We start from the raw sequence: 13,649 nt of genomic DNA on the forward strand, positions 1-13,649 counted from the left end.
CCGGGCACACGGCGTCGGTGACATCAGAGATTCTTGTGTTTTAGGGGTGAAGCTGCGTCCGGCCGATTCAGATTCACAATGAAATTTCTTGTTGGGGAATTTGAGGCTTCAAGTTTTCGGTTTGTTGCTGTAAATACGAGGAACTATTAACGGTGCGACGACAGGAGGCGCCACAACCTCAGGGGGCCTCTCAACGCTCCGATATTATGTGTGGCGCTGGGGGGATTTTCTTCCATCAGTCTTCAGTATGTGCTGAGCTGCTTTCAAAGTTCTGATGTTAAATCATCTCTTATACTCCAGTCACAACCAGAGCTGCAGTCAGAATTCTGCTGTTACATCCTTACTTATACTCCAGTCACATCCAGTGCTGCAGTCAGAATTCTGCTGTTACATCATGTCTACTACTGTATCAATTCACACTCCAACCAATGGGAGTTCAAAAGACAAGCAGAACTATGAATGCAGCTCTAGATGTGACTGGAGTATGAGGTTACAGATAAGTAAAGCAGAGTATTCCGTTCTTGATATCACCCGTGCTATGAATTATTGGGTGCGCTGTTGGTGACCCCGCTTCTTTCTCCTTGGCAGGCTCTTTGGGACCACAGGAAACTGCGCTGCGTGTAGTAAGCTCATCCCTGCCTTCGAGATGGTGATGCGCGCCAGAGATAACGTCTACCACCTGGACTGCTTCGCCTGCCAACTCTGCAACCAGAGGTGAGAACCAAGTCAGAACTTACTGCAGAGTATTACACCACTGACCTGCAGAACATTGCTCTGTCCTCTACCTCCTGATAGATACATAGTGATATGTCCTGCAGATTATTACACCACTGACCTCTCTACAGATCTGCAGAACATTGCTCCTCTACCTCCTGACAGATACATAGTGATATATCCTGCAGATTATTACACCACTGACCTCTCTACAGATCTGCAGAACATCGCTCCTCTACCTCCTGACAGATACATAGTGATATATCCTGCAGATTATGACACCACTGACCTCTCTACAGATCTGCAGAACATTGCTCCTCTACCTCCTGACAGATACATAGTGATATATCCTGCAGATTATGACACCACTGACCTCTCTACAGATCTGCAGAACATTGCACCTCTACCTCCTGACAGATACATAGTGATATATCCTGCAGATTATTACACCACTGACCTCTCTACAGATCTGCAGAACATTGCTCCTCTACCTCCTGACAGATACATAGTGATATATCCTGCAGATTATTACACCACTGACCTCTCTACAGATCTGCAGAACATTGCTCCTCTACCTCCTGACAGGTACATAGTGATATATCCTGCAGATTATTACACCACTGACCTCTCTACAGATCTGCAGAACATTGCTCCTCTACCTCCTGACAGATACATAGTGATATATCCTGCAGATTATTACACCACTGACCTCTCTACAGATCTGCAGAACATCGCTCCTCTACCTCCTGACAGATACATAGTGATATATCCTGCAGATTATTACACCACTGACCTCTCTACAGATCTGCAGAACATTGCTGACCTTATACAGTATAATGCCCCCTAGTGCCAGTGCCCATGTAGATAGTGCCACACCCTCCTTGAAGATGGCACCACCCCCCCCCCCCCTGTAGATAGCGCCATTCAGTCTCTAGCTGTGGATTCCGCTCCTAGAGGGAAGCCCTGATGTCACTGTCCATATATGGTTAATGACCTCAGGGGTTTCCTCTAGGAGAGGAATCCCTGGCTAGATCATCGGCAACAGGGATTCCACTCAATCAGTAGCCACTGACGTCACTGTCCATATACAATCCGGGACTGCCCCGCTGAATCCGGCACGGTTGAGAGGTCTGACCGACCTCTCTAGAGATCAGCAGAACATTGCTCTGTCCCGTCTACCCCCGGACAGATAAATAGTGATACATTCTGCAGATTATTACTGAATAGAATAGTGTCTAACACGCAAATGTATCACACAGCGAGCGCCATTGTTATTTATTTGGCGCATCTTCCGTCTGTCTGGTCTAGTTGTGTCCTAAATTTGAGACAGTGTTAATAAATGTCCGCCGATATCCCCATTCCTGGACAGCAATCCAGGGGCGGACATACCGCATGTGCAGCCGGTGCAGCTGCACAAGGGCCCCGCGTGGGAAGGGGGCCCGTTCCTCTGCTGGCCGACTCAGTTCTCAGCTGCGCGATGCTGAGGACTGAGACAGAGGCCCGTGGACCACTGGCGTAGCTATAGGGGTCGCAGCGGTCGCAATTGCGACCGGGCCCCGAAGCCAGGGGGGCCCACGGCCCCCCGCACCACATCAATAAAAAGTTACTATAGTAACTCGGGCCGCGGGCCCCTGTTACTATAGTAACATACTTTACTTACCTTCCTGGTTCCGGATCGCAGCGGAGGTCCTGACGTCAGGCGCTGTGCGCAGCACATGACGTCACAGCGCTATGCGCCGCGCACAGCATCGAGACGACAGAACTCCCGCCGCGGCCGAAGAGGAAGGTAAGATAGCCCTGACTGGCGGGGTCCGACTCCTGGGACCCGCCAATCAGCTGTTTTGAAGGGGCCGCAGCACTCGTACGAGAGCTGCTCCCCTTCATTCCTGTCACTTCATTCCGGTCACACTGTGAATCGGTTTCGGCGATTCACAGTGTGGGCGAGTAGTGAAATGAAGGGGAAGCAGCTCTCGTACGAGTGCTGCGGCCCCTTCAAAACAGCTGATTTGCGGGTCCCGGGCGACACATCAGCTATTGATGGCCTATCCTGAGGATAGGCCATCAATGTTTAGGGACTGCACAACCCCTAAGCCTACGATGTAGCAGGCTTAGGGGGCCCATGAGACAGGATCACAGATTGTGTGATGCAGTGGCGGACACAGACTGCAAAAGGCCCCTGTGCAGATAATGTGCCAGGGCCCCCCCCCCCCCCCCCCCCCCCGCAAACTTCTCATGGCCGACGGTCCGCTTTCAGCTGCATCGCTGGGTCTCCTAAGTGACCCAACAATGCAGCACTAGCAGCCGGGGCGTCACTAAGGCTGGGTTCACACACACACTATTTACGGACGTAATTTGGGCGTTTTAGCATTGAATTACATCCGAAAATGCGGCTCAAAAGCGTCGGAAAACATCTGCCCATTCATTTGAATGGGTCTTACGATGTTCTGTGCCGATGGTCATTTTTTTTTACGCGCCGCTGTCGAAAGGCGGCGCGTAAAAAACTGCCTGTCACTTCTTCAGATGTAAATGGAGCCGTTTTCCATGGACTCCATGGAAAACCAGCTTCAATTACTTCCGTAGTGGACGCAGCAAAAGACGCCTGCACATGCCATTACGGCTGAAATTACGGTGCTGTTTTCTCCTGAAAACAGCACAGTAATTTCAGCCGTAACAGACGCTGCCGTGTGAACATACCCTCAGGGCTTAAAATGTCCGGGAAATAGCCCCAATACATATGTGTCCGCCCCAAAAAAAAGTGTGTGTATAGGAGACAGCATAGCATATCTATAGCACTACGACCCTATAAACTATGGATAGGATTAGATACAGTGGCTGAGCAGACAGTATCACACATGATAGGATTAGATACAGTGGCTCAGAAGGCAGTATCACACATGATAGGATTAGATACACAGCTCAGCAGACAGTATCACACATGATAGGATTAGATACAGTGGCCCAGCAGACAGTATCACACATGATAGGATTAGATACAGTGGCTCAGCAGACAGTACCACACATGATAGGATTAGATACAGTGGCTCAGCAGACAGTACCACACATGATAGGATTAGATACAGTGGCTCAGCAGACAGTATCACACATGATAGGATTAGATACAGTGGCTCAGCAGACAGTACCACACATTATAGGATTAGATACAGTGGCTCAGCAGACAGTATCACACATGATAGGATTAGATACAGTGGCTCAGCAGACAGTATCACACATGATCGGATTAGATATAGGGCCCAGCACAGTATCATACATGATTGGATTAGATACACAGCTCAGCAGACTGTATCACACATGATAGGATTAGATACAGGGCCCAGCTCGCTGACATTGCGGCTCCAGCGCTGGACCCAGGAAAGGTAAGAATAATAATTTTGCTTCTTTATGTGTTACTGATTATTTTTGTGTGTTTGTGTTATTTTACAGGTTCGGTTGTTGGACTTCGGATACGAGGACTTCAATGACGGCGTTTTTTTTATTCTCAATAAAATGGTTAATGAGGGTTGTGTTTTTATTTCAATAAAAAAAATTTCTATGTGCTTGTATCTTTTTAAACTTTATTATCACCGCCTTAGTAATGGCCGCTGGCTGATTGACAACCTCCATTACTAAGGCGAGGCTTAATGTTAGCCGGTGCAGAGTCTACACTAACCCCCATTATTACCCCGGTACCCACCGCCACCAGGGGTACTGGGAAGAGCCGGGTACAAACCAGTACCCGACCAGCTGTAGTGACGGGCAGGCACCGGGGTGGCCGCAGGCTGGTAGTATTAGGCTGGGGAAGGCCAAAAACAGTGGCCCTTCCCACCCTTGTAATGCTGCCTGCTGCTGCTGTGTTGTATCTGGCTGGTTATGAAAATTGGGGGGGACCCGACATCGTTCTTTCCAATTATTTTTTAAATGACGTGGCGTCCCCCCCATTTTCATAACCAGCCAGATACAATAAAGCAGCAGCAGCCTAGCATCACCAGGGTAGGAAGGGCCACTGTATCTGGCCTTTCCCCTCCTGATAATACCAGCCTGCGGCCACCCCAGTGGCCGACCATCACTACAGATGGTCAGGTACTGGATCGTACCCGGCTCTTCCCAGCACCCCTGGTGGCGGTGGGTACCGGGGTAATAAAGGGGGTTAGTGTTAGCCTCTGCACCGGCTAACACTAAGCCCTGCCTTAGCAATGGATGCTGTCAATCAGCCGGCGGCCATTACTAAGGCGGTAGTAATATAGTTTAAAAAAAACCACAAAGACATAGAAAAAATATTTTATTGAAATAAAAAAAAAAAACACAACCCTCATTAACCATTTTATTAATAAAAAAAAAAGCTGTCATCGAAGTAGTCCTGGAATCCGCCGTAGTCCAACGACCGAACCTGTAAGAAAACACACAAAAAATGATTAGTAACACATGTGTTAGGGTATGTGCACACACACTAATTACGTCCGGAATTGACGGACGTATTTCGGCCGCAAGTACCGGACCGAACACACTGCAGGGAGCCGGGCTCCTAGCATCATAGTTATGTACGACGCTAGGAGTCCCTGCCTCGCTGCCGGACAACTGTCCGGTACTGAAAACATGATTACAGTACAGGACAGTTGTCCCACAGCGAGGCAGGGACTCCTAGCGTCGTACATAAGTACGACGCTAGGAGCCCGGCTCCCTGCAGTGTGTTCGGTCCGGTACTTGCGGCCGAAATACATCCGTCACTTACGGACGTAATTAGTGTCTGTGCACATACCCTAAGGCTTAGATACAGGGCCCATGTGTGATACTGTCTGTGGGACCCTGTATCTAAGCCTACCACAAGGTAGGCTTAGATACAGGGTCCAGCAGACAGTAATCTTATACAGTATAAGATTACTGTGTGCTGGGGCCCTGTATCTAAACCTACAGTGTGGTAGGCTTAGATACAGGGCCCAGCAGACAGGATCACGCATGGGCCATGTATCTAAGCCTACCATGTGATTGGCTTAGATACAGGGCCCAGCAGACAGCATCACACAATCTGTGATCCTGTCTCATGGGCCCCCTAAGCCTGCTACATCGTAGGCTTAGGGGTTGTGCAGTCCCTAAACATTGATGGCCTATCCTCAGGATAGGCCATCAATAGCTGATGTGTCGCCCGGGACCCGCAAATCAGCTGTTTTGAAGGGGCCGCAGCACTCGTACGAGAGCTGCTTCCCCTTCATTTCACTACTCGCCCACACTGTGAATCGCCGAAACCGATTCACAGTGTGACCGGAATGAAGTGACAGGAATGAAGGGGAGCAGCTCTCGTACGAGTGCTGCGGCCCCTTCAAAACAGCTGATTGGCGGGTCCCAGGAGTCGGACCCCGCCAGTCAGGGCTATCTTACCTTCCTCTTCGGCCGCGGCGGGAGTTCTGTCGTCTCGATGCTGTGCGCGGCGCATAGCGCTGTGACGTCATGTGCTGCGCACAGCGCCTGACGTCAGGACCTCCGCTGCGATCCGGAACCAGGAAGGTAAGTAAAGTATGTTACTATAGTAACAGGGGCCCGCGGCCCGAGTTACTATAGTAACTTTTTATTGATGTGGTGCGGGGGGCCGTGGGCCCCCCTGGCTTCGGGGCCCGGTCGCAATTGCGACCGCTGCGACCCCTATAGCTACGCCAGTGGTCCACGGGCCTCTGTCTCAGTCCTCAGCATCGCGCAGCTGAGAACTGAGTCGGCCAGCAGAGGAACGGGCCCCCTTCCCACGCGGGGCCCTTGTGCAGCTGCACCGGCTGCACATGCGGTATGTCCGCCCCTGGTGTGATGCTGTCTGCTGGGCCCTGTATCTAAGCCAATCACATGGTAGGCTTAGATACATGGCCCATGCGTGATCCTGTCTGCTGGGCCCTGTATCTAAGCCTACCACACTGTAGGTTTAGATACAGGGCCCCAGCACACAGTAATCTTATACTGTATAAGATTACTGTCTGCTGGACCCTGTATCTAAGCCTACCTTGTGGTAGGCTTAGATACAGGGTCCCACAGACAGTATCACACATGGGCCCTGTATCTAAGCCTTAGGGTATGTGCACAGACACTAATTACGTCCGTAAGTGACGGATGTATTTCGGCCGCAAGTACCGGACCGAACACACTGCAGGGAGCCGGGCTCCTAGCGTCGTACTTATGTACGACGCTAGGAGTCCCTGCCTCGCTGTGGGACAACTGTCCTGTACTGTAATCATGTTTTCAGTACCGGACAGTTGTCCGGCAGCGAGGCAGGGACTCCTAGCGTCGTACATAACTATGATGCTAGGAGCCCGGCTCCCTGCAGTGTGTTCGGTCCGGTACTTGCGGCCGAAATACGTCCGTCAATTCCGGACGTAATTAGTGTGTGTGCACATACCCTAACACATGTGTTACTAATCATTTTTTGTGTGTTTTCTTACAGGTTCGGTCGTTGGACTACGGCGGATTCCAGGACTACTTCGATGATGGCTTTTTTTTTTATTAATAAAATGGTTAATGAGGGTTGTGTTTTTTTTTTTTATTTCAATAAAATATTTTTTCTATGTCTTTGTGGTTTTTTTTAAACTATATTACTACCGCCTTAGTAATGGCCGCCGGCTGATTGACAGCATCCATTGCTAAGGCAGGGCTTAGTGTTAGCCGGTGCAGAGGCTAACACTAACCCCCTTTATTACCCCGGTACCCACCGCCACCAGGGGTGCTGGGAAGAGCCGGGTACGATCCAGTACCTGACCATCTGTAGTGATGGTCGGCCACTGGGGTGGCCGCAGGCTGGTATTATCAGGAGGGGAAAGGCCAGATACAGTGGCCCTTCCTACCCTGGTGATGCTAGGCTGCTGCTGCTTTATTGTATCTGGCTGGTTATGAAAATGGGGGGGACGCCACGTCATTTAAAAAATAATTGGAAAGAACGATGTCGGGTCCCCCCCAATTTTCATAACCAGCCAGATACAACACAGCAGCAGCAGGCAGCATTACAAGGGTGGGAAGGGCCACTGTTTTTGGCCTTCCCCAGCCTAATACTACCAGCCTGCGGCCACCCCGGTGCCTGCCCGTCACTACAGCTGGTCGGGTACTGGTTTGTACCCGGCTCTTCCCAGTACCCCTGGTGGCGGTGGGTACCGGGGTAATAATGGGGGTTAGTGTAGACTCTGCACCGGCTAACATTAAGCCTCGCCTTAGTAATGGAGGTTGTCAATCAGCCAGCGGCCATTACTAAGGCGGTGATAATAAAGTTTAAAAAGATACAAGCACATAGAAATTTTTTTTATTGAAATAAAAACACAACCCTCATTAACCATTTTATTGAGAATAAAAAAAACGCCGTCATTGAAGTCCTCGTATCCGAAGTCCAACAACCGAACCTGTAAAAAAAACACAAACACACAAAAATAATCAGTAACACATAAAGAAGCAAAATTATTATTCTTACCTTTCCTGGGTCCAGCGCTGGAGCCGCAATGTCAGCGAGCTGGGCCCTGTATCTAATCCTATCATGTGTGATACAGTCTGCTGAGCTGTGTATCTAATCCAATCATGTATGATACTGTGCTGGGCCCTATATCTAATCCGATCATGTGTGATACTGTCTGCTGAGCCACTGTATCTAATCCTATCATGTGTGATACTGTCTGCTGAGCCACTGTATCTAATCCTATAATGTGTGGTACTGTCTGCTGAGCCACTGTATCTAATCCTATCATGTGTGATACTGTCTGCTGAGCCACTGTATCTAATCCTATCATGTGTGGTACTGTCTGCTGAGCCACTGTATCTAATCCTATCATGTGTGGTACTGTCTGCTGAGCCACTGTATCTAATCCTATCATGTGTGATACTGTCTGCTGGGCCACTGTATCTAATCCTATCATGTGTGATACTGTCTGCTGAGCTGTGTATCTAATCCTATCATGTGTGATACTGCCTTCTGAGCCACTGTATCTAATCCTATCATGTGTGATACTGTCTGCTCAGCCACTGTATCTAATCCTATCCATAGTTTATAGGGTCGTAGTGCTATAGATATGCTATGCTGTCTCCTATACACACACTTTTTTTTGGGGCGGACACATATGTATTGGGGCTATTTCCCGGACATTTTAAGCCCTGAGGGTATGTTCACACGGCAGCGTCTGTTACGGCTGAAATTACTGTGCTGTTTTCAGGAGAAAACAGCACCGTAATTTCAGCCGTAATGGCATGTGCAGGCGTCTTTTGCTGCGTCCACTACGGAAGTAATTGAAGCTGGTTTTCCATGGAGTCCATGGAAAACGGCTCCATTTACATCTGAAGAAGTGACAGGCAGTTTTTTACGCGCCGCCTTTCGACAGCGGCGCGTAAAAAAAAATGACCATCGGCACAGAACATCGTAAGACCCATTCAAATGAATGGGCAGATGTTTTCCGACGCTTTTGAGCCGCATTTTCGGATGTAATTCAATGCTAAAACGCCCAAATTACGTCCGTAAATAGTGTGTGTGTGAACCCAGCCTTAGTGACGCCCCGGCTGCTAGTGCTGCATTGTTGGGTCACTTAGGAGACCCAGCGATGCAGCTGAAAGCGGACCGTCGGCCATGAGAAGTTTGCGGGGTGGGGGGGGGGGGGGCCCTGGCACATTATCTGCACAGGGGCCTTTTGCAGTCTGTGTCCGCCACTGCAGCAATCAGAGATCTTGAAAACATGGAGTAATTGGAACGCAACGTCTTTAAGAAAGTTGCAGCGCTTTTCATTATACCATGATGATTTATTTACATAGGACTGCACAGCGCCTTTGATCCCTAATGATCTCGCAGAGAAGCCCCTTGGTGCGGTTTTACTATAACGGAGCGATCGTCGGCTCATGCAGGAGGATCCTGTGCCGCATTTTGTATTTGACACTTGTAATATAACTGGTGCAGAGATCTTAATAGAGAAGCAGCGAAGCACTTCAAGATTGTCACAAGACATCTTACCGATCCAGCGAGACGCGCGACTCCAGACTGACACTGCCATCTAGTGGCCGGCAGCAGCAGCGCACCAAAAAATCCCTACAAATGTCATTAACCTGCGAAGATCATAGAAATAGTGGAGTCATGGATTAATATACAAGTCAGGATCTATTCACAGCTGGCGAGAGGATCTGCAGGATTTATGATGCCCTGTGTCGTGTGGTGGTGCGTACGGCGCGATGCCCTTCATTACCGTACTGGGCATGGAACGTACATTTTATGGATTTATTTGGAAACAGTTTCCATTTAAAATGAATATTAATAATTTACCTGTAGACCCCGGCCACTGAGATCTCTTAAAGGACTTGTTCATGTTTCTCTAAGAAAAGTCCCACCTGTGAGAACTATTAGGTCACGACAGGTTTTCAACCTCTGGATTGAAACAAGAATGTTCCAATTCACTGACAGCAAGCAGAGATTTTGTAAATAATGAACTGGGCCCCCTCCTGCTAAGCTCTGCCCACTTTATTTTTTAAAGTGCCGTGAGTGGTGTAAAAGGGCAAAAAGTTGCAAATTATTGTCCAAATATGGCGACTTTTTGTAACTCCATCATACTGGTGTAAAGCCGCTCCACGAATCCACGTGATCTAGTGGAAGATCTGTTCATTATAGAAGGTTTCATCTTTATTTATGTAGATCCCGGCCCCTCCCCTTGAAGGAATCCTCCAGTCCGTTACCCCGATGACCTGTGATTGGGCTTTAAAGAGTGAAAAATAAATATATAAAATCGTTTATCTTGTAAATGTGTTATCTCCCACAATGCATCATTCCCAGAAATCTGCGTATAGAAAGGTGAACAGCACAAGAGGCGGAGTCTGACAACTATTTACCAGTGTGGGAAAATGGGTGTCAAGGAGAAAAAGGGCAACAAGTTGCTACAATGTACAAGCCTCCAAATACAGGGAACACAAAGGCGACACTGGGAGGGGGAGGAGCTTATACACACGCTATGGGGGAGGGGAGGATTTGGGTTAGGGGAATGAATATAGTAATGGCCCCCGCGTCCCTATGCTTTATATATCTGATGGGTTAATGAGCTCCGCGGGGTTGTCAGTCCCCTCCCCCACGGCTTGTGTTGTTTCTATGTATCAGTCACGATGCTGCAACATTTGTATCGCTTCATGACCGGATTCTCGTAACGACGCCGTTTTGTTTTCCTTGCAGATTTTGTGTGGGAGACAAGTTTTTTCTTAAGAACAATATGATCTTGTGTCAGATGGACTATGAGGAGGGACAGCTGAATGGAAGCTTCGAGTCCCAGGTTCAATAACGAGCGTGGACGCGGCGCAGAATGGATGTCCTTCCCTGAGAGCGGTGACGACTGTCTGTTGGCTTGCCTGCAATATTTTTTGAATTCTCGGTCCCCCACCCCACGGACTGTGTACAATGTAGTCGCCCCCACCCCCAATACAACACCCGCCGAGTTGCAATCTTCGCTGTCCGGTTGTGCTTTGCTGAGCACTCAATTCGCCTGTTTGTTTGTGGGACTCGGGGGAGGGGAGGGGGTCCGGGAAGCTCCTGTACAGTCTGTTTTATGTATATAAACTGGAACATTTATTTTATGAAAATGTAACGCAATTTTATTACTGGTGTGAAATTAAAGATTATGAATGTTTACTGATTGGAGCGCACGTCTTTAATCTAATTCTAGGACCCCCCATATCCACCTCCCCTGGCGCTCCCATAGCGACCCGTTCCTGCCACCCCCACCCCACCGGCTGGTGCCGGCCTCCTGGCGTGACGCTTTGTTCCATGTGACCACTGCAGCCTGTGATTGGAGGCCAGATGGTGAGCGGGGAGGACTCGCGGCCGGAGTCCAGGGAAGGGGCGTAGAGGGGGGTTTTTATTTGAAAGTGAAAATATAATTTTTTCCCACTACTTGTGATTTGCTGTGAATTTTCAGTTTCCCATTGAACCCAATAGAGAAAATCCGCAACAAATATTCAACAGTTCCGCAGCATAAATTGACATTCGTCTTATCAAAAATCTGCACCGCAGGTCAATATCCGGTCAATATCTGCAGGGAAATATTTTGCAGCGCCTGCAAATCCGACCAAAAAATCTGCAGCAATTCCGTTCTGTGTGAACGCAGCCTTAGGGCTCATGCGCACTGTTATGTTCTGAATGGAGCTGTAATAGGGCTGCCGGGGAGGTGTATGAGACGTCTACTGTACCTCCCTGTACCTCCAATATCATATAGAGGACGTGACAATCGTAACACGTTCTATTACACGCCGTATGTGCGGAGGTATAAAGAATGATTGCCGCTGGGGGAACATCTCCGTACATAGAGCGCCAGACATCACACCCCGTGCGCTGCTGTACAGCCTGCGTGTCCCTGTGCAGTCCCCTATATCTTACATTTAATAGAAATGTCCCTTTAAAAAAATATTGACACAGGAAGACACCATGAATAATCACTAATAATAATCACTAATCCATAATCAATAATCTATAATAATAATCTATAATAATCACTAATAATAATCTATAATAATAATAATCTATAAACCTCCTTCAGATCTCTGGATTTCTCCCTATGACCACAATAAATGCTGCAGTCTGCAGGGGGCGCTCTGTAGGATCCCTCCTCTGCCCGGCGTCTCTCTCCTGTGGTCACGTTTTTATTATTGATTGATGTTTCCTGCTGGGATTTCATGGTCAGTCACAATGGAAACAAAGTAACGAGATCTGAGGCTGCGCTATAGATTACACTGCGCTAATGGAATTGGGGATCATTCACTACATGCAGTCGCGTTAATTTCCTGCTGTGACCACGTTTACATCATCTGATCAATTCCGTCATTAGATCCGTGTCCTAAATTCCACGTAGTGTTTCCGCTGTCTCAGAGTATCTCGCTTCTGTGTACTACACCTTAAGCTTAAAGAACCAGATTATAACTTGACTATCTCCTACATAATCTTATCGGCGCTGTAATGTAGAGAACAGCAGAGGTTTTTATTTTGAAAAACGATCATTTTTGAGCAAGTTATGAGCTAGTTTAGCTTTATGCTAATGAGTTTCTCAATGGACAACTGGGCGTGTTTTTACTTTTTACCAACTGGGTGTTGTACAGAGGAGTGTATGAGGCCGACCAATCAGTGACCAATCAGTGACCAATCAGCCTCCTACACTTCTCATTGCTCCAGCCCAGCATGATCCGCAGCACAGTGAGATTGTGCAGTGAAAGAAGTAAACACACCCAGTGGCTGAAAACACAAGACACGCCCAGTTGGAAATAAGAGAAAACACGCCCAATTGTCCATTAGAAAGGCTCATTTGCATAAATATAAAATTGCTCATAACTTGGGCAAAAATAATCGTTTTTAAAAAAAAACAAAAACGTTCCTGTTCTCTACATTGCAGCGCCGATCACATGCAATAGGAGATAGGGATTTGATAATCTGGTGACAGAGCCTCTTTAAAGGAGCACTCCAGCCAAAAATGAATCCTCCCCTCCCCCACACTCTCTATCGGCTCCTCCCCTGTAGGGGCTTTGTGCTCCTGTATTCATTGTTACAATCTGGTGACTACACTGTAGCAATTAGTAGCTGTTATATCCGTGACATCATGGAACATTAATAATGAGTTTTCAACAACATTTCCATCTATAGATGAACAAATACTTGGCCCCGAGCGCCTCTTATGGGCCGTCTATAATGTTCTGTTCAGCCGGTTCTGGGTTCTCTTGGTTTCCTTCACTTGTACCAGGTCCTGGGTGACAACCTCTGATGCCCAGGAAGTAGAGTGTCACCCGGATTCACGCACACCCCGAAAGGAAAACATTACATTGTTATATATAAATACTCCTCATTATCAGACCTGCAGTTCTGTCAGTCTTCACTGTATTTCTGGCATTTAATTTATGAACCAGGAGGCTCCGGATGAACAAAGCTATAGGCTCCATTAATAGGAGATTGTGGGGGGGACACAGTGACTATAAATGACAATGTG

General features: G+C 48.1%; 1 protein-coding gene across 4 annotated transcripts in view; it reads left to right on the top strand.

Moving 5' to 3' along the window:
• Positions 1-11,296, top strand: part of LMO1 (LIM domain only 1) — a 230,695-nt gene extending 219,399 nt beyond the window's left edge. For all 4 annotated transcript variants that reach the window (XM_075838190.1, XM_075838189.1, XM_075838191.1 and 1 more), the window contains exons 3-4: positions 589-714; positions 10,859-11,296. In XM_075838190.1, coding sequence (XP_075694305.1) covers positions 589-714; positions 10,859-10,964 — 232 coding nt within the window. In that variant the 3' untranslated portion in view covers positions 10,965-11,296. The remainder of the gene's footprint in view (positions 1-588; positions 715-10,858) is intronic.
• Positions 11,297-13,649: the final 2,353 nt, after the last annotated feature.

This window comes from Rhinoderma darwinii, chromosome 9 (assembly GCF_050947455.1).
Source record: "Rhinoderma darwinii isolate aRhiDar2 chromosome 9, aRhiDar2.hap1, whole genome shotgun sequence".
Taxonomy (NCBI): domain Eukaryota; kingdom Metazoa; phylum Chordata; class Amphibia; order Anura; family Rhinodermatidae; genus Rhinoderma; species Rhinoderma darwinii.